Raw genomic sequence first — 25,580 nt, 5'->3', positions numbered from 1 at the left:
ACGCTCCATCCAATCTGACAGAGCTTGAGCTATTTTGCAGAGAAGAATGGGCAAAAAGTTCACTCTCTAGATGTGCAAAGCTTGTAGAAACATACCCAAAAAGACTCGCAGCTGTAATTGCAATTAAAGGTGGTTCTACAAAGTATTGACTCAGGAGGGCTGAATACAAATACACACCACACTTTTCAGATATTGGTAAAAAATTTCGAAAACCATTTATCACTTTCCTTCCACTTCACAATTATGTGCCACTTGATCTATCTGATTGTAACATGACAAAAGGTGGAAAATGTCAAGGGGTATGAATACTTTTTCAAGGCACTCTAAATATAGTGGCTCAGATTGCCCAATCGCTTCTGGCCTCTGAAGAGAGGATATTACAGCAGACATTTGGATAGGTTCAGGACCTGGCGGTTGCACATTAGTACCCTTTCCTGCTGTGCCTCCCCCACTCCGCTTTCTGAAAGACATTACTTCAGATGGCGCAAAAACCTGTGTACCTCCAATAGTAAACACAGACCGCAAGATACAGCTATACAAGTAACGTGCTGAAGAAAACATTCAATGCAAATTGCTGACCTTATGGGCCACCAAAGGTGGCTCCTGACTGACTGGCCAACCCTCCTTCCCCCTCAGGAGAATACTCACGTGCCCCACTGAATAGCCTGCACTGTGTCCCAGCTACAGGAATCCCTCAGTGGCAGCAGCAGCAGCCCCCCACGTGTGCCCAGGTCTCCTGATAAATATGTCCGACTTCCATTTCCGGTTGCTACTGCACATGCGTGCTTACACCTACTGAATGCATACACACTCCGCCATGCTTGTGGCCCATAGCTGATGGCCAACCGCATTCCTAGGGACCAAAATTCTCTCTCTAGTGGCCCCAACAGAAAGAACAGGAAAGTATGTCCCAGGCTAAAATGCTGTGAGCACTTTGCCAAAACAAACAATGCCTCTCCTTTCCGCACCAAATTTGACCTGCAGTCCCGCTGCAGGTCCCTGACTTCCGCCAGGTACCAACCTTCACCCATCATTGTGGGCATTGTCACACAGACCTTCAAGGACCCGGTCCCCATATTGAGAGGCCGCTGCCTCGGACCCCTATAGCACTCCACTGGAAAGTGCCTTGGTCAGATTTAAAACTGCACAGGGTTCCATAAACGCGATGTCCAGCGCCGTAAGGCTGCATTACAGGCAAAACCCCGAAGATTCTTCTCCTTATCCAGCGAGGCTCGAGTACCATCCATTTTGGCTCACAGCTTTCCAAATGGATCTGATTAAAGTCCATGATTCTTGAAGGAACCATACCAAACCTTAGATATGCTCCAGGAGCACAAGCAACACTTTCAGTGACCATCCACCTTACAGACACTTTTGCAAAAAAAAAAAAAAACTGAAGTACTTCCTGTGTAGGAGGGGTTAAATAGGGGAGGACCTCCTCTCTGATTGGTCAGCCAGTGTCCATTCACCTATAGGTGGCATATAACCCACGTAGTTATGAATAATCTGCTCTGTGTCCCATGATGTATGATAAAGAAAGTAGTAAGATTTTGGATCATGATGTAGAAATCCAATAAACTCGCTAACTCAAAGAAACCTAACAAAATCACCTTTAGAGTCCCTACTGAGTAAAGCCATCATGGATATACTCAAGCCTCACAGGAAATTAACTGAAATATTCCTAACAGCAAGATTAGCAATAGCCAGGTCATGGAAAACATCCAACACCAGCTTTGAATTGGTTAAAGCAAAGCTGTCATGAATTATGACTCCTGAAAAAACTATTTGCTTTACCTATTGAACCTAGATTTTGGAATGCTTGGGATCCCTGGATTAAATATGAGAGAAAGGGAGATGTCCTGCGGGGTACAAATTCCTAATTGTCCCACCCTTTATAATCCTAAATCCACAACTCTCCCATTCTAGCAATATTATTGAAGTACCCTTTTTGTAACTCAAACATATCATGATAAAAAGTATTTAACAATTGAAGACCTTTGTTCCTCATAAATATGATGGCAGTTAGCGCAGGTTGCAACATTTTTAACATGAATGAGGGCTACAGGAAGATGTTGTCAAGTTGTACACAAGTATACTATTATGCATTATGGACAAGGTGACAATGTCCTGTCTAGTTTTAGGCTCAATTACCAAGATAGCCAAAATCCCTTGTGGAAGCATTCTTAAACTCCCACATCCGAATACACTTAAGGAATTTGATATAATTTATGTTCCCATCAGCCAAATTGCCTAAACCTAATCCTGGAAAAGTTCATGTAATAGTTTTCCACAATTATAATCTGGTGAATACATCCAGGAATTGTTTTTTTTTTTGCAGTCCCACCTACTCCGTTTAACTAATCTGACAGCAGTGTTTCAAACTAAAAACTCAAATAAGTTGGAATTAAATTATAGGGAAAGGGAGAAAGGAAACATCTTAATAGTCAAATAATTATCAATCAGTTGAAAACACACCTGGTGAAAACACATTTTTTTATGTCGCTTTAACACTGCCACTGCAGGATAGCACACCTAACCCAGAGTGTCATTAGGTTAGCCATTGGTTATCACCAATGCATATTACATATGCAGAGCAAAGAAAAGTAAAAAAAAACACACATGCCAGCTATGACTTCTCAAAACTGAAACCATATAGCCCAGGGGCCAATTCCAGATGTGGGAAACCTAGAAATCACTTTCACAATTCGTAATATGTTTCTTTGTTTTCTAGTAGTAACAGACATTGTGCCAACACCAACGCAATCCATTAGAAACACAAAAAGAAATATAGAAAGACAACACAATATTAACTTGTACAACAGAGCGAAGAACTGGCCAGCTTTTGCAGATATCACTGGTGTGTTGTGTATACAGCCTGAAAAAAAAAAATCGAATTTTCTGTTTTTTACTCGTGATAAAACTACTATAACTGGAAGTGTGTGAATGCAAGTTAGATTTGGGTCAGTGACTCTTATGTCAAGTATTCTGTTGCTATGCTATGGACAACAGACAACACATAAATGGAAGCAATTAGTTTGCTATTTCAGGTTTAAACGTTTTGTCCCAGTGTGATATGTGTCAAGATTATTAATTTCTGATGCAGCTTGGAGTTAGCCGAATATCTTGTTTTACCATAGCAGAGAGAGTTTAAGTGATAACCTTTATTGGCCAACACAATATATACAACATATATAGACAGCATACATCCTAAAGTGCATGTAAATCTAATAACAAACTTCTCGTTTTCTCTCTTTTGGTCTGTTACATATAGAAATGAAAGTGTTTTGTATAGCTGTTCAAAAAGTGCAGAACAAAAATTTCTTGATCTTTTTAGAAATTTAGAGCTGTGTGATGATGAAGTACTGAACTAAATAAATCTAATTAGCCCTCCCAGTTCTATGTTGTGGAGATGAGACAGTACTTAGCAATTTAACAAAAACTACCTGGGCATGCCTGACTTTCGTCAGTGTGTACAGCTGTCTGTCCAACAGAAGCTGATCTAACGGTCGGCTTTGAAAAGCAGCATCCATTCAGACAATGGCTGTATGCGCTGATCAGTGTATTCTGGGTGCCCCCTGTCTGAATACAAAGACACAGCGGGGAAGATTGACGCACCTACATCGCTTGTGTCAGTACAGCGATATGTCAGGTTTTTTTCCTTCAGCCAGCTGGGTTGAACAAAAAAAAAAAAAACTTCCCAAGTATGTCTACTTCTCAAGACAACTCATTTCAACTCCTGCCTGCTATGAAATTGGACCATTTTGTGCCTTAGTACTGAATTTGGCTGTGTGCTCCCAGAGCTCGGAAAACATCAGTTAGGGTACACTTTGCATAAGATGTAGCAAAAGAGTTTGTAAACTTTGCAGCTTAAAAATGTGACACATGTGGAAAATACAGTGACACAACTAAGAGACAGGGATAGAGTGTTATCACTATCATGAAATTTCTAAACAAGGATCTTCATGGCAGGACCACCAGGTATTAATTTAATTCAGCCTTTCAACCAGGGTGCCTTCAGGTTTCTTCAGGGGTGCCTTGACAAAATGCCTAAAAATTGCCCAAAAATTGTAAACAAGCCAGCAGGTGGATCAAGCCTGCCTTTTAGTTACAGAAAACCACAGGTTTTCATTGTGCACCATTACAACTTTCTAGCGGCCGGCGACATAACAACCAATAGTGTCATCAGTTGATAAGGTCATCAGCCACCTGCACAACATCCTTCCCCTCTCCATAAGCACTGCGGTCGCACTAGCTGAGAGAAAGAGAGAAACTAAGGGAGTAGAGAAACATTGGAATACTAGTCAGTACCAGTATGCACAAGTGCATTTGCTTTGGAAGAATAAATCCCCTCTAAAATTGGATGTCTTACATGTGCAAATGTTGCTGCCTTCTATAAAACTATTCATGTATTTTTTTACATTTTGTAATGGGTGCCTAGAGATTATGTAGAATTTAAAGGGTGACTTGTCTGAAAAAATGATGAGAAACACTGCATTAATAAAATCTGCAGATGTAAAAATAATGGAAACTACTTCTGAATGTATTAAGGGTCCATGTGAACTAAGCTTTTAAAGAAAAACAAAAACGCTTCTAGAGGGGTTTGGTGTTTTGACGGTAGAAACAACTAATGTTATCCTAAGTGTACAAGCACATTAGGTCGTTCAGAGGCATATTTTAAGCTCAATGTTTAGATGAGAAAAACCCTTCTGTTTTGCGTTTTTGAGGGCGATTTTTTGGCAGAAATAAAATGCTAAATGCATACAAAACGCATACAAATTAGTATTTTGTTCTTCCAATAGCACTGGCATTTTTTTAAGGCAGTGTGCATGGACCCTTAGAGCTCATGTACACTGCAGCTGATAAACTCACGTTTAGGAGCTGTTCAGCGTTTTTTTCAGCAGCCCCGAACTCCCCCTAATGTTTTCCTATATGTCCTTGTACACATCTTCGTTTTAAAGTAGTTTTTTTGAATTTATGTTCAGCAGTCGATTTTATCAGCGTTTCAAACGCAAAACACTTGTAAATGTGGCTAAAAATTGCGTTAGAGGCATTTGCAATTTTTTTTTAACTCTTCCAGTTCCCGTTGCTGTCCAGAGCCTTTTTTCATCATGACAAATGCATGCGAAGCATTTTCAAGGTACTCAAATGAACAAAACACTGAACACAGGATGTTCCTACCAAGCTTGTCACACATTGTAATGACCAATTCACACCTCAGACCTCTCCCACTCTTGGAAACAAAAGATATGTTAATGCTCATTCACACCTCAAATTCCTCATAAAGACCCCCTGCCAGGTGGCCTTAATGACTCACTCCACCAGACACCTTTTCCACCCTTGGAAACAAAAGAAATGGTAATGAGCAACTCACACCTAATTATCTCAACACATACTGCTGTCTCTGCTTCTACTGTGTGTATTTCTCTGAAACAGCCTGAAATAGTTCATAATTTACCACTTTTCAGTGCATTCTGGGCATTTGGGAGGTTCTCCTGTGCTTATCTTTAAAAAACACTTCTAAACGCAAACACGCATAAACGCGTTATGCGAACATGTCTAAACAGACTTTTTTTAAACTACGTTTTCCAGCAGTCAGTTTCCATCATTCAGAAACATCCTGTGTACATGGAACCTAAGGCTGTGTGGAGGGGCTTGTCAAGACAAGTCTGATCATTAGGAGAGCAGGCTGATTTCCCAGCACAGCTAGAGAATTGACCATGGTTTCCCACTGGCGGTCAGATCGGGTCTGCCTGTCAGTTTTTCAAGCTGACTCAATCAGACCATCCTCAGACCTCTATAGACCGGCGGGTGTCAGTGGCCTCGGGATCCGATCCTGTACGCCAAAAACAGATGGATGGGGATCCGTTCCCCATCTGTCTGGCGGATCGGATGACAGTCAGGTGGAAATGGACAGGTGGTCCGATTCCACTTGAACGCCCCATAGGAAAAAGCACTACGCAAAAGGATCCGCTGGGTGGGTCCACCCTGTCTGAAAGGGCCCTTCTTCTGCACAATTTAGTCAGTTTTTAATATGAAAGCAGAGGAACTGACAGGAACACCAGGGATATCACACAAAGGAAGCAATACAAAGAGAACAGAATACATTTTCTTACAAGTACATGGTACAGCAGGCACATATCAGGAATATGAAATGTTGGGTTTACATATTCTTTAATACTTACAAAAGATATTAGTGATTGGGCCAACACCTACAGGTGTTTGCAAAATAAGTGGATCACTGCACTCTGATAAAACCACTTTTACTGATAAGTGTGCATAAAAATAAAGCATTACAGCGAGATGAAGGAGACTGCTACGGGCTCCTTCCTCCCGCTCTATTTCTTTATTTTTAGCTTTCATGTCTGCCTGTACCGGCCTCAGTGTTTAGGTAAGCAGTTTGTACACTGTTCAACCCCAGCAGAGCTGATAATCTACACACCATCAACTTTCATAACATCTCCCTACAGATAACAGGGGAGGTGGAGTAGGTTCCCTAAGGTTATAGCTCCTGGGATCTGATACAGTACATTTACACAACAGGGTTGGGCTATTATAAAGCAGACTTCAAAGCAAACTTCTAGTTTACAGGATCATCACTACACTATATATTACAGTCTATACATCCTATATTTCACAGGTCACAAGAAGCTTGCCATAAAAGCAGCACTTTTCTTCCTCCTTGAAATACTTTTTTCCATGCAGGCTCTATAAGATGAGTGTGTGACAGGAAAACCGGAAAGGAAGGAAATCAGCTGATACTTCAAGAATGCAGGGAAGTATTGTCAATGTATACTCAAGCCTTTTAATGGAAATAATTACGAACAATAAATGATTTAATGCGGAAATAGTAGATAGTGCTGCATGAATTGCGCTTTTAGTGACTTCATTGCATAGGAACATTCTGCTGTACCCACAGCAATTAAACCTTCTAAAATGTAGCCTAGCTAGTAATGTTCAAAAACTGACTAACCCCCCGGTCACATCAGGTGTGATTTGGCATGTAATTTGCATGCCAGGCGACTTACAAATCGTAGGCCAAGTCGCACACTATTATCTGCTATTAGAGCAGTCATATCGGTGCAGTTCTGACTTGGTCGGAGCCGCACCGATTTCTAAAGTAGTGCATGCACTACTTTTCATGCAATTTGCATAGACATCTGTGTCAGATGTCTTGCAAATCACAAGGAAATCGGCAGGTCACCCGATTGTGAAATCATGCGACTTCACTGTAAGTCACACAATTTCAAAATCGGCTTTGATGTGACTGGGGGCTTAGGGCTGGTTCACACTGCCGCAATTTTCAGGTGCAATTTGGGAAATGAAATCTTACCTGAAATTGGATCTAATGAATGTGAGTGTCTTAACATACGCGATTTGCTGCACGATTTCAAAAGTAGTTCTTGTATTACTTTCTCTGCAGTTTGTTGCAATTTCAGATAGACTACAATAGAAATTGCACTGCAAAACGCAATGGAAAATGCAAGAAATCGTTAGGAAATCTTCAGAAAATGCGGCACACAAAACGCACAATTTTAAATCACATCCAGTGTGAACCAAGCCTAAAACCACAAGATCGCAACACAGCGGCTCTTCCAGATTAAACTGCCAGACTTTCACTTCAGAGTGCACTTACCAACAACTAACATGAAAAAGTACACCACACAACTAAACAAAACTAAAATGATGCTCTATATGCATACGGTGAATGATTACCCAATCTCGCTTTTTGACTAGTACATCACAACGCAACTACAATTAACATTCAACACTACAATTCCCATTGCATGCTGGGAATTGTAGTTTCTCATAGTGGTAGCACACAGAGAATGGATGTGATGTATCCACCTCATTGATACCTCTGTAGCTGAATTATATCAATGGGAGCACCAGGACATCACTGACTTTCTAAGATAAATATCTGCTAAACAGGGCTGTTGAAGTTTTCAAATATTCATATATGTCTGCACTTAGGGAGGGTATTTTCTTGCATCCTGAAGTTCAGCTTTATTGGCCATAGTCTGGGCACATGTATGGCGATTTTTTCATAGCTACATTGGTCCAGCTTGTACCAATATAAGTATGCATATGCAATACATGGCTGATCCCTGTTGAAGGTGGAAATAACTGTAATAGGCACTGCTACTACATTGCCACTGGCTTCCAGGTACCGCACTGAGCGGCTGCCCTGCTGTTTAGTAAATACACGTCACTTGCTCAGCATGGGCACCATTCAAAGAACACTTTACATTTTCTCAATGACTGCAAAGCATTCTCTGAATGGAAAAAATGGAAAGGCAGAGCAGTGACATCACACTCTATACCTCATCCCATGAGAGAACAGTTTAACTCCAGGAATGTTATACATGTTCCACCATTGATATTGTGCATATCAAAAATGCTGCCAAAAAAAAAGTCCAGCCACTTATGGAAATGATGTTGGGGAGCACAACCTAGAAATACTGCAAAGGTCACCCCTTTGTATTTACCACATCAGGAAACACCAGGGCAGGACCGGCCGGGCAGTACAGGCTTTGAGCATAAAAGAGAAGAGGAAGATCTGGAGCAGTTCCTGCACATCAGAGGGCTTCTTGGGAGTCCAAATAAAAAGCAGTACCATTGGGAGCAAACCTGCAGCCGCAGGGCACAGCCTGAAGAAACTGAATGTGAGGGAAAATAAGGGGAAGTACGAGAGTCACACTCTTCCAGGACAGGGCCTGAAACAGCTACTCCATGGTTCCTGCAGTGTTCTGGAAACATTGAAATAGAGGATATGTGAGCAGGTGCCTCCTTTTTAAAAGATGGAAATAGCAGTGTTTTCTAGAAATTGCAGGAAGAGCTATGCTTTTTTAGGAGCTGTCCTGAAAGACATTTAGGGAAAAAAAATCCAAATTTGTGACAGTTATTGTTCCACTTTTGAAAAGCAAACAAGACAGCGGTCTGAGTCTAGGAAACAATCCAGCAGCTGAAATACTTTCTACCTAAAGAGTTCAAACAAACCTGTACGGGTATTTCTTCAGGTTATTATTTATGCTCGATCCGCATACTGTCTATGCAAAGATAAATAAAACTATTCATAAATAAGGGGTGCAAGCTTGTTCTTCCTTTGATGTGCAAAGAACTAATCTGCAAGGTGAAAAAATGCAAAGCAAGAGACTGCAATGAGATCAGAGTTCATTTATGTCCACTGAGAAGCTTATCTTATCTCTCAATTATTCATGTATCTACGCAACTTCAGTTTTTTTTTTTTTTATAGCAGGCACACATAACAACTAGTACACAACAGAAATATTGTCTATGAAAAAACAAGATAATAATAATGACCCAAAGGACAATCATGTTTCATGTGCTAATGAATGAGCCCTGAGCTAACAAAAATATGCAGGATACCATTGCTAACATCCTGCTGAAAAGGTCTGCCTGATCATTGCTGTTTTTAAAGCTGAACTCTGGGCAGAACGTTTATGCTATTTATTGTTATTTATACTGTATATACAAGTCTCCCCATCCCTTTAAATAATTTCTTTGTGTTACAGTCCCCTCGGAAGTCAGAAATGCAGCCTTTTTATTCTGTTGAGCCCTCTGTTCCCCTTATACCCCATTCATCAGACCAGTGGTTGCCACTGCTCTTGTATATTCCCCCCTGTAGTTCTGAGTAAAGCAAGCTCTTGATGCAGTTGATGGACACCATAGTCTCAGACTCCCAGTCTGATCCACCCACTGTACAGCATAGGCCAGGAGTCCCATTCATCCCATAAACATATTAATCTCATACACACCCACAGTCTTGCCCACGCTGCCACATTTCACATTGTGAGTGAATGAGAGCAAGAGTCTGAGACTATCTGGTCTACCCCCTGATCAAGAGCTTGCTTTACTGAGAACTATAGTCTGAATGGGGGGCAATGTGGGCAGGACGGTGGGCATGTATGGGATGACTCAGACTACTGGCTGATATAGTGGGCGGATCGAACTGGGAGTCTGGGACTCTCCAATCCACCCACTGCAGCAAGAACTCGCTTTACTGAGACAGTATGCCGCCTGAATGGGAAGTACTGTGGACGTGACTGGGGGCATGTATCTGATGAATATGAATATAGCAGGGGTCTCCAAACTTTCTAAACAAAGGGACAGTTATTATTATTATTATTATGCAGTATTTATAAAGCGCCAATAGTTCGCTCAGCGCTGTACATTACAGATGGGGACAGAACATGTGACAGAACAATACCAATACAATGCAAAACATGAGGGGATCGAGGGCCCTGCTCTTTCGAGCTTACAATCTAGGAGGGAGGGGATGGTGGCACAGGAGGAGATAGCTGTGGGGGATGGAGTGGTAGGAAGAGTGGAGGAGGTCCGCAAGTTAGCAGGGGGCGGGGTAGGCTTCCCTGAAGAGATGGGTTTTCAGGGTGCGCCTAAAGGAGAGGAGAGTAGGTGATAATCTGATGGGTTGGGGCAGGGAGTTCCAGAGGATGGGTGACACCCTGGAGAAGTCCTGGAGGCGGGCATGGGAGGAGGAGACCAGGGAACTAGAGAGAAGGAGGTCTTGTGAGGAGCGGAGTGTGCGTGCTGGGCGGTACTTGGATATTAGGTCAGTGATGTAGTTCGGGGCAGTATGGTGGACAGCTTTGTACGTCAGCGTTAGGATTTTGAATTTGATCCGTTGCGCAATCGGAAGCCAGTGGAGGGATTGGCAGAGGGGGTGGCGGAAACGGAGCGGTTGGAAAGGTGAATGAGTCTGGCAGCCGTATTCAGGATGGACTGAAGCGGGGATAGCCAGCGGCGAGACAGGCCAGTGAGGAGGGAGTTGCAGTAGTCGAGTCGTGATATGATGAGGGAGTGGATGAGCTGTTTAGTGGTTTCTGGAGTTAGGAACGTGCGGATTTTGGCGATGTTGCGGAGGTGGAGTCTGCACGAGTTTGTTAAAGAGTGGACTTGGGGCTGGAAGGATAGGTTGGAGTCCAAAATGACAGCAAGTATTCTGGCCTGCGGGGCGGGTTTGATGGTGGCGTTGTTGGACACGATGGAGAAGTCAATGGGGGGTGGTGTCCGGGCTGGGGGGAAGACAAGAAACTCGGTTTTGGAGAGGTTCAGTTTAAGGAAGTGGAGCGACATCCAGTCTGATATGTCGCTCAACAGGTGTGTGATTCGGGCGGAGACCGAGGGGGTGAGGTGGGGGGTTGAGAGATAGATTTGTGTGTCGTCGTTTACTGTCTTTCAGACTTTAGCAGGGCTGGACACCATCATTGGTGTCTGTGGGAGGAATAGTTTCCCATTGCTGATGTCAGTGGGAGGAATTTTGCACCATTGTTGGTGTCAGTGGGCAGAATAGTGTCTCATTTTGGTGGGATAAATAGTGATCCAAGGGCTGGAAAAAGGCAAGCAAAGGGTCATATCTGACCCCTGGGCCGCAGTTTGGAGACCACTGGTGTATAGGATGAATCAGAACTTTGGCTTGTCCATCTAACTTATGCTGTACAGTAGGTGGATCAGTCCTGGAGTCTGAGACTCTTATGTCCACCAACTGTACATCATAGTTAGATGAACAAGCCAGAAGTCTGATTCATACCATACAAGTATTCATCACATACATGCCAACATACATGCCCACACTACCGCCCATTCAGACTCTAAGGGCTCATGTACACTGCAGCTCCTAAACTGACGTTCAGGAGCTGTTCAGCATTTTTTTAAGCAGCCCCTGAACTCTCCCTAATGTTTTCCTATGTGTCCATGTACACATCGTCCTTTACAGTCGTTTACAGGCAGTTGAGTTTACAGTCGTTTTTTTGAAGGTACCAAACTTCCGTTCAGGAGTAGATTTTACTGGCGATGCAAACGCCAAATGCTTGTAAACGTGGTTAACCGCGTTTGCGTTTAGAAGCGTTTAACTGTTCCATGTCCAGAGCCTTTTTTCATCATCATCCATGTATTCAAATGGACCGACTACACCAGCGCAGTCAGTTCCGGGTTTCGTGTGAAGGAAAAATTGATAGAACGTGCTTCATTATACTCATACGCATTCTGGGCATTTGGGAAGGTCTCCTGAGTTTATCTTTTTAAAACGCTTTTAAGCTCAAAACGCGCATAAACGCAGTATACAAATACGGCTAAACTGCCATTTTTTAACATTTTCCAGCAGTCAGTTTCCATCGTTCAGAAGAGTTTTCCAAATGCCCCATGAACATGAGCCCTTAATCCCAGGGCATGATGGGATTTGTTGCCGCTTCAGAGATCCCTCTTCCTGGAGCCCAGGGTGAAGATATGACGTCATTGGTTTTAAAGACCGAGTTTGGTACACAGTATGCAATTTTCACCTAAATCACATTAGCAGTTTTACTTAACTACACAGGGCTAATATGTAAATTGTATCACTATCCCAAAGTACTTCTTGAACATTTCTGATTCAGTGAAACTGAAATTGTGAAGCCATAAATCTTGACGGCTGAAGCTACTGGGCCAAAATGATAGCTGGGCAACTACCAGATCCAGGTCAGTAATGGCAGGCAACATACAGTATTTCCTAGCAGAAAAAAAGCTGGGTTCCCCTGCTTAAACCACACTAGGCTCCTGGTTTGCATGCACAGCATTCTACTGAATACTTTCCTCCCCCAAACATACTAGTAATTTAGTCACATAGCGACTTGCTATGGGGCACACAGAAAAGAGGAAGTGCCAAGATCGTTGCAATACCATTACCCAGAGCAGGGGAGTATAGCATGTTTATTATTTTAACTTTAAAAAATGTGCCTTTAGTAACACTTTAAATATACTAATCTCTTAAAGCAGTACAACACTGAAGAGTCACAGGAATGATTAAAGGGATTAGATGAACTTAAAGCAGTATTAAACCCAAAGCAAAAACTTTAATATATAGCAGCTTACCAATCATTAGATGTGGTATTTGTATTAGTTTTTTTTTTTTTTTGTAGGCTTTTTTCTCTCTTCTGTTTTCACCTGATGATCTGGATAGTAACACACCTCCAATATTAGAGTGCCCCCAGTTTGGTGAATGGACACAGGGGGCACAATTGGACAGCAGCATTGTTAATCTGGGGGGGGTGGAGTGATAGATGTAATATCAGATTTAAATGCACTAACAAACTGAAGCTGAACTCCAGCTAATACTTTATTAGCAGTTACAGCAAACTGTTATTTTCCTTTTGGGATAAAGATTTTACATACAGTACATTAATAAAACTGATCACTGTAAAAACCCCTCTCAGTGTTAAATGGTTTGTCTCATCCCTGTAACAATACATCTGCAAGAGCGCTTGTTCTTTTAAAAAATAATAGACTTACTGGCTGGATCACCAGATGAAAATAGAATAGAGAAAGTCTAAAAAAGAAAACAAATGCAGCTATCACATCTAAGAATTGGTAAGCTGCAATATTATAAAATTTTTGCTTGTAGGTTTAATACTGCTTTAATCTAGAGCAAGGTCTCCAAACTGCAGCCCAGCGGCCAGATGTGGCCCTTTGCTTGCCTTTATCAGGCACTTGGGGCACTATTTATCCCACTGATGCTATGAGCCTAGCTCGGAAGAAGGGGAGTAGGTCCCCGAAACGCGTCAGCTGGTTTTGTCATCAGTTTCCATTTGAAGGTGAACGGTCCACATTGTGTGCTTATTACAATACATGATTTTAGCTCACCTTGGTTTGTGGGTATTACCTTTGCTATATACATTTTTATTAAAGTGTTTGAAGATAATGCACTAGGCGTGTGCACCCTTTCTGTTTTTATGTTTTTCTGATGAGCAAACAAACAAGGTATGGGGTAGTGTAACAAGGCAAACTGTTCCATCTACCTATGCATAGAGAAGTCAAGAGTAAAGAGGAGGCCAAATACGTGGGACTAAGACCTGATCAATTTAGGGCATGTATGTATGGGTATGTATAACATTAGCTCGATGGCCAGAACCCCAAAAACAGCAGTCACTGTAGGATTAATTTGCACAAGTGATACAGGCTGGAACCCAGTACCAATGTAATAGCACCTTATATGCTGCCTCCAAGGTAGCTGTGTTAAATGAGCATTTAGTTAACAGAGATCACACTTTCAAAGCATATATTGGGGAAGCAGAACATTGATAGTTCCTGACAACATGGCCATTTGGGCAAAGACAGTGTAAGATTCAGCGTTATTTTCTAGGAATTCAGTCAAAAGAACAGAATGTGTTTTAGGGGTTTTTGAACACTTTTATTCATCCAAACATCAAAGTAACAAGTCTTCTACCCTTGCAGAGGTTGTTCATCACAACAACTTACGCAAGTGCCTTTCAGCCTCCTGGCTGTTTTTATGCACAGCTCTGTGTATTCTTCCTTTAGGACACAGCTTCCCCAATCTCAGCCTCTTTGCTTAACTGATTTCATAAGTCACCAGACTGGACTTGGTCTTTCTGGACCAGGACTACCTCTAGCCCTTCACTCATAAATCAGTCTGGCTCAGTGGCCTGTCTGTGTGGGCCATACGTGCTTCCTATGTGTCAGGCTTAAAACTGCTCTTGCAGCATATAGGAGCAATAACTGACTAGAGGACACTCTATTTTGTGGGCAAAACCCCGTTTCAAATCAGTTTCAAGCTTGTTCATGACCCTTTCTTTGCTGAAACAGGTGCTTAAAAGCATTCCATACATGGCTTGAATTATAGTCAATTCGAAAGAAAGAAAGAAAGAAAGAAGAGAAGGAAAGAAAGGAAAGAAAGGAAAGGAAAGAAATGAGAGAAACAGGATACACAGAGGAAGAAATAAAGAAAGAAAAATACAGAAAGAAAATGAAAAAGAAAAATAGAGTGAGAGAGAGAGGGAGAGAGAGAGGGGGGATAGGGGGGAGAGGGAGAGAAACAGGAGACAGAAAGAAAGGGAGAAAGAGAGAAAGAAAGAAAGGAAAGAAAAGAAAAAGAAAGGATAGAAACAGAAGACAGAGAGAGAGAGAGAGAAAGAAAAAAAAAGAGAGAAAGAAAGAAATAGGAGACAGAGAGAGAGAAGACACAAGGCTGGCTGGAAGTGTGGCGGGGCAGACACAGGAGGAGAGGGCGGGAGGAGGGGCAGCTTTCTCTCTCCTCTCCCATGTGTGTGTGTGTGTGTGTGTGGGGGGGGGGGACTGTCATCTCTAGGGACGGCATATGCTGACAGATCCCAAACAGCGCTGGAGATAAGGGGAGGGAGGGGCAGCCGCGGGGAGCATACAGGAGCCAACCACATGCAGGAGATGGATAGGAGCGGTGACCGGGCGTCAGATGGAGAAATGCTCAGTCCTCTATGTGAAGCCTGGCCGCCTCTCCTATCCAGGCGGCCCCCTGGCTGACAAGTTCTCTGTCTATTAAGCCCCCCCTGCCCGAGCACACACGAGCCTGCCTCCCCGCCCACACACGCTCCCCCTGCCCTAGCACACACGAGCATACCCCCCTGCCCAAGCACAGCCCTTTGTAGCAACGGCACTGGTCCCTTCTGCCGTCCCCCTGAAAAATGCCGCCCAAGGCAGATGCCTTGTTTGCCTCACAGCAGATACGCCCCTGGGCAGAGTAAGAAACTACAAATCAGTATTTTATATAGGATTATGAAATTATCTTAAGTGTTCTGGCAGACACAAATTATTGTAAAACTACTCTAAAGTATCAGTTTATCTCACTGAAAATACACAATCATTTATCTTTAAATTATCTGACAATTTGTACATCATTATAATAAAAACAATAGCTAATGCCAGCGTACTGTCTGGCTTATTTATATTAGTCCCTTTTACCTTCCTAGGAACTAGAAAAGCTGCCAATAATAAGGCTATTTATTTTGTGAAGCCCTGACATGCCTGGAAAGATGTTTGAGAATGACAAAGAATATTGGTAGGGTGTCCAGCAAATCCTGGTTAAGCTTAGGACAAGCTTTAGAAGGCTAAACATATGTAATTCACAAAAGGATGCAACACGTTCAGTGAGAAATAAATACAAAAACACAATAATTATGTAATGTAGCATTTCTGGTTTTCAACAACTTCTCTTCAGCTCTGTGAAGTCTGAAAGCAAGCCAGGGACAAACAGAATGCGGAATACAATCAGGTAGTCAGGTTAGAGATTGTTTAAAAAATAGCTGAGGGAGTGTCACATATACTGTACATATTACTGGGCTACAATGAAACCAAAATAACTAGAATGAAATCACTGCAGACACTCCCCAACAGGGTTCCCTCAGCTATGTAAAGACAGGATAAACATGAAATACTTGGTGTAATTAGATTTCTAGTAAATGTCTGCTGTCTCTGTTACGGTTAATGTTGAAATACAGCTGTCTTGAAGCCTACATTCACACTAGGATGCAGTGCAGGATTCCAGCGATCCATACACATCTCCCACAATGCATTCAAATCACACTGCCCTTGCGATCTGCAGTGGCTGTCAGTGCAATCTTAATGACACCCTAAACGCAGGTCGCAAAAACACAGTGGTCCTTCTTTGCCATGCAATCCAGTTGCAGTGCGGTTCCAAAATTGATGCATGCACAACTTTGGTTCAATTTGAGCCCAATAAAAATGAATGGGCTGGCTCAAATCACACCGCATTGAATCGAAAGTGAATTGCACAGGAATGTGTTGTACTTCCTGTGCAGTTCATATGCGGTTCATAGTGTGAACCAAGGCAAAAGGATAAATATTAGTAGAAAGGAAAAAAATATTAAACTTTCTTGGAGAAAATGCCCCCTTCAGGCTCTCCCCCCTGCTGGTAACCACTGTATTCTGATAGCTGCACATGGCTATTGCATGAAATTTTCGTATTCAGTATATTAATTTTCTAATCACAGTACTTACATTTTCTTCACATATATATGAAGATAAAACTGTTCAGCAAAATTAACAGCAGCAGGGGATGAGACAAACTACAAGGCTACATTAGGGCCCTTTCATACACTCACAGATCCCCTGCTGATCAAAGCATAGTGGGCAGATGACAGATCCATATTTGTTCAGTTTATGCGGAGCACACAAGGACAGACTCCACTCTGCTCTATGGGCAGCCAGTTGTAAACTGACTTCGCTATCCGTTTATAACTGGCTACCTCCGATACAGTTCACCTAAATGGAAGAGGACTGCGTCTTTTAAGGGGCCTGGCAGGACCCAGGTTTTATTGTCAAAGCTTAAATCAACAAGCTGAGGTTAGAAGATGATTGGCTACCATGCACAGCTGCACCAGATTCTGAGTAATCGAGTTTTAGCCCTGGTTCACATATATGCGGCGTGCATTTGAATGGACTCCCGTGCCCTGTGACAGCAGAGAAGAAGTCCCTCTACTTCTTCCAAAAATGCAGCCCGCATGGGAACCTCGGTTTCCAGTACGGTTGCTTTTTCCAGTGCGTGCAGCGTGAAATTAGAACTAATGGCCCCCACCTGCGGGTCCACATTTCTCTGTGTGGGTGGTGAACCTAGCCTTAGTAACTCTACTCCATAGTAATGCATGGGCCATCCGATCAAGTACACCTGAAATCTAAAACACAGACATCAGATTGCTCGTGTGAAACGACCCCTAGGGGTGCATTAGACTTATAATCAGCACACAAACTAGCTGTGCAGTTTAAATTGGATCTATCACTGCAATAAAACATACTGGATTGTATCAGCAGTGGACCATAAGTGCAAAATACAGAAGCCATACTAATCAAACTTAGCATCATGCAGAAGCTTACAATAAACTAAAAGTTCATCAAAAGACCAAGTCCAAAAGAAGCAGGTCCCGCCAGTCGTACTGGGCACGCTGATTTCTGTATAGTTTTGCCAATATCCTGCTAAATTGGGGGGGGGTTGGGGATGGTTGCACAGAGAGAAGAGTTTGGGGGGTGGGAATGGTTATGTTTTACTGTGGTTGTATGTTGTATGTTTTTACCGTTGATAGTCCTGAATGACTGCATTTGGGGCCGGCTGTGGCATTTTTGCACTTTGGTTGTTTGTTTTTGTATTTTTTGTACTTGTCTTATAAAATGTACAATAAAATGAGTAAAAAAAATAAATAAGAAAATAGGATACTGAGAAAACTTGACAAGGGCTCAGTGTGATCACTGATTTCCTGGTCACACTACTCAGATTTAATATCCACTTACATATTCTATTATAAGCACACACACAAATCGGGTACTATTTGTAAATCCAATGACATGTGCATGTATCAAGCAGGACCCACATTCAATGTATAATAATGAGGATACTGCACAACTATTCAATCTGTGTCAAAGTTTATTAAATCAAATGGTAGGACATGAAAAGTAGTATGCACAACAAAAGAATGACTGTTTTGTTCCCAAATCTTGTTTCTTTTGTTGTGCAGTGTCTCTCCATTAGGTTTATAAACCTAGACACAGATTGAATGATTGGGCGCATCCCCTTTATTGTACATATACACAGTGCTCAGCATAAATGAGTACACCCCTTTTGAAAACTAAGATTTGAATCAATCTCTCAATGAACACAAGAACAATTTCAAAAATGCTTGAAAAAACTGAGTTTTATAGAACATTTGTTTAGTTCATTGTATGAAAGTATGGTTAGTAATATAACTTAGATGACAAAATCTTCAGTTTTTCTCAAATTAGTTGATGCAAAAATGAATACACCCCACAACAAAAAGTACTACATCTAGTATTTTGTATGACCTCTATGATTTGTAAGGACAGCACCAAATCTTCTGGGCATAGAATGAACAAGTTGGTGACATATTGCAACATCTATCTTTTTCCATTCTTCAAGACCGACCTCTTTTAGAGCCAGGATGCTGTGTGATGCTGAACTTATCTCTTCAAAATTCCCCATATGTGTTCAGTTGGGTTCAGATCAGGAGACATACCGTATTTTCCGGCGTATAAGACGACTTTTTACCCCTTGAAAATCTTCTCAAAAGTCGGGGGTCGTCTTATACGCCGGTAAAGGCATGCTGACACTTTTTAGGGGGTGCCGCCGCCGCCCCCCCCCCCCCTTCCAACAGAAGGGAAACTAAGTACAGGGGTGGGCAGGGGCTGCTGTCTCTTACCTGGCTCCGGTCCCACGACGATCCGGTCCAGGAAGCGCGGCTGCTCCTTCCTTCGGTTCGTCCACTGGATGTTCGCGCGGCTGCTCGGCTCCGCCTCCTCACCGGTGATTGGCCGCCAGAACTGTAGCTCAGGAAAGGCACACAGGCGGCCAATCACCGGCGAGGAGGCGGAGCTGAGCGGCTCCGCGAAAATTTAGTGGAGATGCAGGTAAGTGTGCCGTGCTTAGGTGCTGCTGCAACCACATATGCTGGCTGCAGCAGCACCGTACTGGAACAGGGGTCAGCAAGTGTCAGTGGGAGGAATAGTGCCCCATCGTTGGTGTCACTGATACCAATGATGGGGCATTATTCCTCCCACTGACACCAATGATGGGGCACTTTTCCTCCCCCCCACTGACACCAACGATGGGGCACTTTTCCTCCCCCCCCACTGACACCAATGATGGGGCACTATTCCACCCCCCACTGACACCAATGATGGGGCACTATTCCACCCCCCACTGACACCAATGATGGGACACTATTCCTCCCCCCCCCACTGACACCAATGATGGGACACTATTCCTCCCCCCCCCACTGACACCAATGATGGGATACTATTCCTCCCACTGACACCAAAGATGGGGCACTATTCCACTGACACCAATGATGGGGTGCTATTCCCCCCAATGATACTAATGATGGGGCACTATTCCTGCCACTGATACCAATGATGGGGCACTATTCCTCCCACTGACACCAATGATGGGACACTATTCCTCCCACTGATACCAATGATGGGACACTATTCCTTCCACTGACACCAATGATGGGGCACTATTCCTGCCACTGATACTAATGATGGGGTGCTATTCCTCCCACTGACACCAATGATGGGGCACTATTCCTGCCACTGATACTAATGATGGGGCACTATTCCTGCCACTGATACCAATGATGGGGCACTATTCCTCCCACTGACACTAATGATGGGGCACAATTCCTCCCACTGACACCAATGATGGGGCACTATTCCTCCCACTGATACCAATGATGGGGCACTATTCCTCCCACTAATACCAATGATGGGGCACTATTCCTCCCACTGACACCAATGATGGGACACGATTCTTCCCACTGGTGTGCACTGGAAGAGGAGTAGTCTTATACGGCGAGTATAGCCCAAACACTACATTTTAAACAGGAAAAGTAGGAGGTCGTCTTATACGCCCAGTCGTCTTATACGCCGGAAAATACGGTACTTGGCCACTGAATCATTTTCACTGTGTTCTTCTTCAGAAATGCAACAGTGGCCTTAGATGTGTGTTTTGGATCATTGTCATGTTGGAAAAGTGCACGACGATCAAGAGCCCCAATACAGCCCCAATACATCGACTGTGGTGTTGCCTCGAGGTTTGGAAGTATTGGGAGGGTGCAACCTTAACTCTCAATGGAGCCTTTGATGCAAACCTGGTAGCTGATGACCTGAAGATTACACATCACTTGCCATACTTGGATCCCTAATTTTGGCCCGCAAAATGATAGACTTAAAACGAGTCTCCTCAACACCTCCCTCGGCGGACAAGTGGATACATGAACTGAATAAAAGCATTGCTTTTAAGAGACGTACTTATTATCTTTGCAATGCCATGCAAAAATTTGTTAACATTTGGTCCCTTTGGTCTTCTGGCGCAATAAACTGCCCTGTTTTGATTGTCCTTTCTTTATCCATCAAGTTTGTGATATTTATGAAAACCTGCTGTCATATCTTATCAGTTATAGAGCTGTACCTTTACTTTCTTGTTAACGCTACCTGTATTTCTCTCTGGACATGCCATGAAAGACCGTTTCTAGGTTTTGTTTCTATGGAAAAAATATGTTTAAAACAAAAGAAAATATTTTCTGATTTACTTACAACAGTGTGATGGAACAGCAGCTCCCATGACTGGTGCAGCTTTTGGTTCTGCAGCATATCCACAAAATCATGGATAAAATAACCTGGAATAAAAATGCATGGGTTACTCAAAAAGTACTAAGGAAACAAGTAAGAATATAACTTAATGTTTTCCTTTGCACACTTTAGATATATTTAGAAAAAAATATGTTTACCATTACTTTCAGCATTTTGTTCAATTTTAAGTACAGAGCCAGTAAGGACGAAAGGAGGACATTTAGTCTGGGACTATTGGGAACACATAGACTAGAACTTTGTTTACTATAAACTGAACATTTGTTCTATCAATTCACTGCACTTAACATTGCTCATGCTGAATCATCAGTGACCATCACTGAAGGAAAACAGAAACTGAGAACTGTAACTGGGAAAGCTCACAAAGTGAATAGGGAGCAGCTCAACCAGTGTCTATGTACCCTGCACAAGTGAATCAGTCGGGAGCTAAAGCGAGAAATAAGCTAATGTTTAAAGAACTACAATTTGATCTGGTGTGGACTGTATTAAGATTACTGAAAGGTAAAGTAAATTACATTGATTATCATGCTACAAAAACATCTGAATGTGGATTTATTAGACAGCAACATGAATATGACATCCCTGACATTGATCCCTGACAAAGCAGAAAAAAAATGAGTAAGCATATGGATTTCAGTGACTTTTACAAGGGCCACAATTGTAATGGCTAAGCCTATGCTGACCTGTGTCCACAGCCAAAAGCACTTACAATTGGCACGTGAGCATCAGAGCTGGACAATGGAACAATGGAAGAAGAAGGTCTGGTCTGACACATCACGTTTTTTTTTTATATCACATTGATGATCGTGTATGTGTGTGTCACTTAGAGATGACACGGGATGCAGTATGGGAAGAAGGCAAGCCGATGGAAGCAATGTGTTGCTTTGAGCAATTTTCTGCTGGTAAATCTTGAATCCTGCTTGACATGTAGCACCTACTTAAACATTATTGCTGAGCAAGTACACCTCTTCATGGTAACAGTATGCACAGATGGCAGTGGCTGATTTTAGCAGGATAATGCGCCCTTCCACACTGCTAAAATGGTTTAAGAATGTTTTGAGGAGCACAACAATGAGTTTGAGGTGTTGAATATGGCTCCAAATTCTTCAGATCTCAATCCAATCGAACATCTGTGCGATGTGCTGAAAAAAAACAAGTCAGATTCATGGAGGCACCACCTTGCAACTTAAAGGACTCAATGAATCTGCTACTGATGGCTTAATGCCAGATACCATAGAACACCTTCAAAGGTCTAGAAACATCCATGCCTCAAAAGGTCAGGGCTGTTTTGGTGACAAAAGGGGGACCTACAAAATATTAAGCGAGTCATCATAATGTTATGACTGATTGGAGTAAAGTAGAGCTAAACTTCCTCAATCATCATGAACTATTTTTAACCTTTATGAGACTAGCAGAAGAAAAATAAATAGGAAAGTATATTATATTTTCTTCTTTTTACCTCCTGTTTACCATATGGTGCATGACTTAAGAGCAGTGAAAAATATTCTTCATACCAACACCCCCATAGTGCCAAATTCACACATCCTCTTGTATATACACACACACACACACACACTCACCTGCTCTGTGCAATGATATTGCACAGAAAGGTCCCTTACCTCCTCCTCTAGAAGTCTTCCATCAATGCTGTCAGCTTCTCCATCCTTTGGGTACCACCTTAGCTAAGGAGACACCCAAGAACTCCCTAGCAGGGCTGCATGTGTTCTTTGACACACACAGCACCCCCTTCTCCCTCCCCACAGGAATACTGATTATGAAATTTGCAAATCAGAAACATTTAAGTTTGCTGTGTTTTCTAACAGAATAATAATAGGGCCAGTAAAGGAAAACTGCAATACTGTCAGGAAAGGGTATTTTTTTTAGGCCACGGCATCCTACATGGAACCAGAGGAAAAAGAGTTAATATCTATACTGACAGTAAATATGCCTTTGGGGTCATTTATGACTTTGGTTCTTTCTGGAAAGCCAGAAACCTCAGCAGGTAAGCCAATCAAGCATACTTGATAAAAAATTGATAAAAAGGCTGTTTTATGGTTTTAGAGGCTGTGTAGACCCGGGAACATACTACCACATCTGGTGGGATTGTCTGGTAGCCAAATCTTTTTCGACGGATGTCTTCACTATGATATCCAGACTTAGTACAAACATACTCCAACCCACCCCGACAACAGCTCTTCTCAACCTATGCCCTCCCAATGTAACGTCGTCACAATTCAAACTTATCATGCAAGTTACCACAGCAGCCAAACAGGTCATAGCGAAATCTTGGAAAGCCCCCGCCTTAAGCATTGCTGCTGTTAAAACCAGAGTAACACAAGCTATGATACACGCAAAAGGTTGAAGCCACAATTCTTGATACAATTCCTAAGTTCTTGAATGTCTGGACTCCCTGGGTCGAGAAATTCCTTCCGCAAAACTTTGACGAATCCCTCCTTCTTCCTTGATCCAAATTAGATTAAATATTTTTTTTTCTACACAATACTGGTACCACTTCTAACCGGTCTCACGTATTATGTGTATTCCTTCTCACTGGTCCTGGAGTCATTCCTGCCACCTCCCCCCCCCCCCCCACTCTTCCTTGGTCCCCTTCGGCCTCTCCCCAACTCCTTAAGTATCTCTGGAGAGTCTCTATCCCCAATGAACGAACTCTCTTTAGCACATCGTTACCTTTTCCTAAAATAATCTCTGTATGCCTAGAGTCACAAGCTTGTTTGCATTGCACTATGTGTTTGACGTTTTCTCTCCCTATTTGTTTAAAGACATGTCTGCTGTGTACATTTTTCTCTGTATTTCACAGCCTGTACAATGTCTAATGCCAATTGTCTATGCCTTTCCCCCATGTTTCAAAATGAATAAAATGTTTGAACAAGAAAAAGGCTGTTTTAGCCTTCCGGTGCCCTTCCCAAGTGGCCATACTAAAGGTCAAAGTAAATAAAAGCAAGACACCATGGAGACAAGAGGGAAAGCAAATGTTTATCAATCGGCAAGGGAAGCCACCTCAGAACCACTAGATGTGATGATGGCGATGGCTGCAGCAACTGGAGAGGAACAAGGCATCAGTATGGATTCTGATCTCATTGCAGGGGGCACGCCACACACCTGGAGCATCAGAAGTGGACAAAAAGAGGTGTAGCCCCAGATGGAGCAGGATGCTGGAATTACTATGCCTCCCATAAGTACAGTATCACATGATAGCTGCAGCAGCACACGGACCATGTCACCAGTCTAAAACAATCATGACCACTGTGTTAAATGAGCACTGGATAGCCCCAGGGTTTCCCTCTGTGGCTGCAAGCCACACTGCTCTTTGCCTTACCTGCGCTAAATTGAATCCATGTAGAACAGTGAGCACTCCCCAGAAGCACACCCCAAAACTAGAAAACCCCTTACAAAGGTTACAGATAGACTACATTGATTAACCTCAGTCAGGACCATAAGCACATGCTTCAGTGTGTATAGACAGGTTTTTGGGTTGACCAGAAGCTTAGCCAGTCTCTAAAGCAACAACAAAAACCACAGCAAAAATGTAGAGATAGCATGCAGATATGGGGTACCTGAGACTATCGATAGTTACAGGGGCACACAGTTCACAATGAGGTGCTGTGGAAAATAATGCAAGCCTTAAACGTTGAGCAAGACTGACACACACCCTATCAACTTGAAAGGAGAGGGAAGGTGAAAAGACTAGGGATCTTGAAAAAAAATGATTAGATAAGGTGCAAAAATTGTTAGTGTTGCCAGTAATGCAGTCAATTAGGAACACACCTAGGAAAAGCTCACACACCTAGGAGAGGACTCACATTTTAAGATGTGCTCTTTGGGTGCATTCCCAAAATAGGGGTGTACCTTCCACAACAACTGAAAAATGTACATTCAGATCTTACATGGTATGAAGCAAGCACTTCAGAAACAACCAACAAAATACATAACTGAGCATTTTCATCTTTGGCAGACAAGGATACAGTAAGTCATAAGGTGAAACCTGGAGACTGGGTGGTTAATAAAAAACTTCAGGAGGAGCCTGGAACTTAGGTACGTAGGACTTGTCCACTTTCAACCAATTTCTCTGACCTTTCTTAAAGTAGAAGGATGGGACATTTCGATACATGCCAGTCATTGCAAAAAAGGTGGTAAATTTATTTTTTTTTTCTACCAAGTGATGATGTAGCTGGCCTATTGAACATGATGAGGAGCCAGGAAAATAGTGTTCCACATAAATCCTATGCATTAGTAAAATTAAAGTACCAGATGGCTTGAAAAGTAGGGTATAATGAATGCTGGGTATGTTCTAAGTAACACTCTGAGACCATGACCATACCTACATATAATAGCAAGCCCCATCACATTAGAGGATTTGAATGGTACTAACCTTAATGTAACTTATAAGAAGATTACTGACCAATACAAAGACATGTCAATTGCTTTAAATGTGGCAGGATTAATCCAACTCCCAACAGTGCATTTGAAGTTTCACAGGAATAAAGTTAAATTAAGAAAACAGATTGCATACAAGCACTAAATAAGCATCAATGTGACTTGTCTACACTTTAAAAGTGCAAACTTAAGCCATTATCTCACGGAAAGGGTGCAGGATAATAATGCTC

General features: G+C 42.5%; 1 protein-coding gene across 1 annotated transcript in view; it reads right to left on the bottom strand.

Moving 5' to 3' along the window:
- The window catches only part of TLCD2 (TLC domain containing 2), a 62,333-nt gene that overhangs the window by 21,406 nt on the left and 15,347 nt on the right, over positions 1–25,580 (bottom strand). The window contains exon 3 of the mRNA XM_089657847.1: positions 20,902–20,984. Coding sequence (XP_089513973.1) covers positions 20,902–20,984 — 83 coding nt within the window. The remainder of the gene's footprint in view (positions 1–20,901; positions 20,985–25,580) is intronic.

The sequence above is a fragment of the Staurois parvus genome, unplaced genomic scaffold (assembly GCF_062004578.1).
Source record: "Staurois parvus isolate SC_StPar_1 unplaced genomic scaffold, SC_StPar_1.0 ptg000029l, whole genome shotgun sequence".
NCBI classification, from domain to species: Eukaryota; Metazoa; Chordata; class Amphibia; order Anura; family Ranidae; genus Staurois; species Staurois parvus.
Note: the sequence above shows the minus strand (reverse complement) of the source record. Positions and strands in the feature narration are given on the sequence as shown.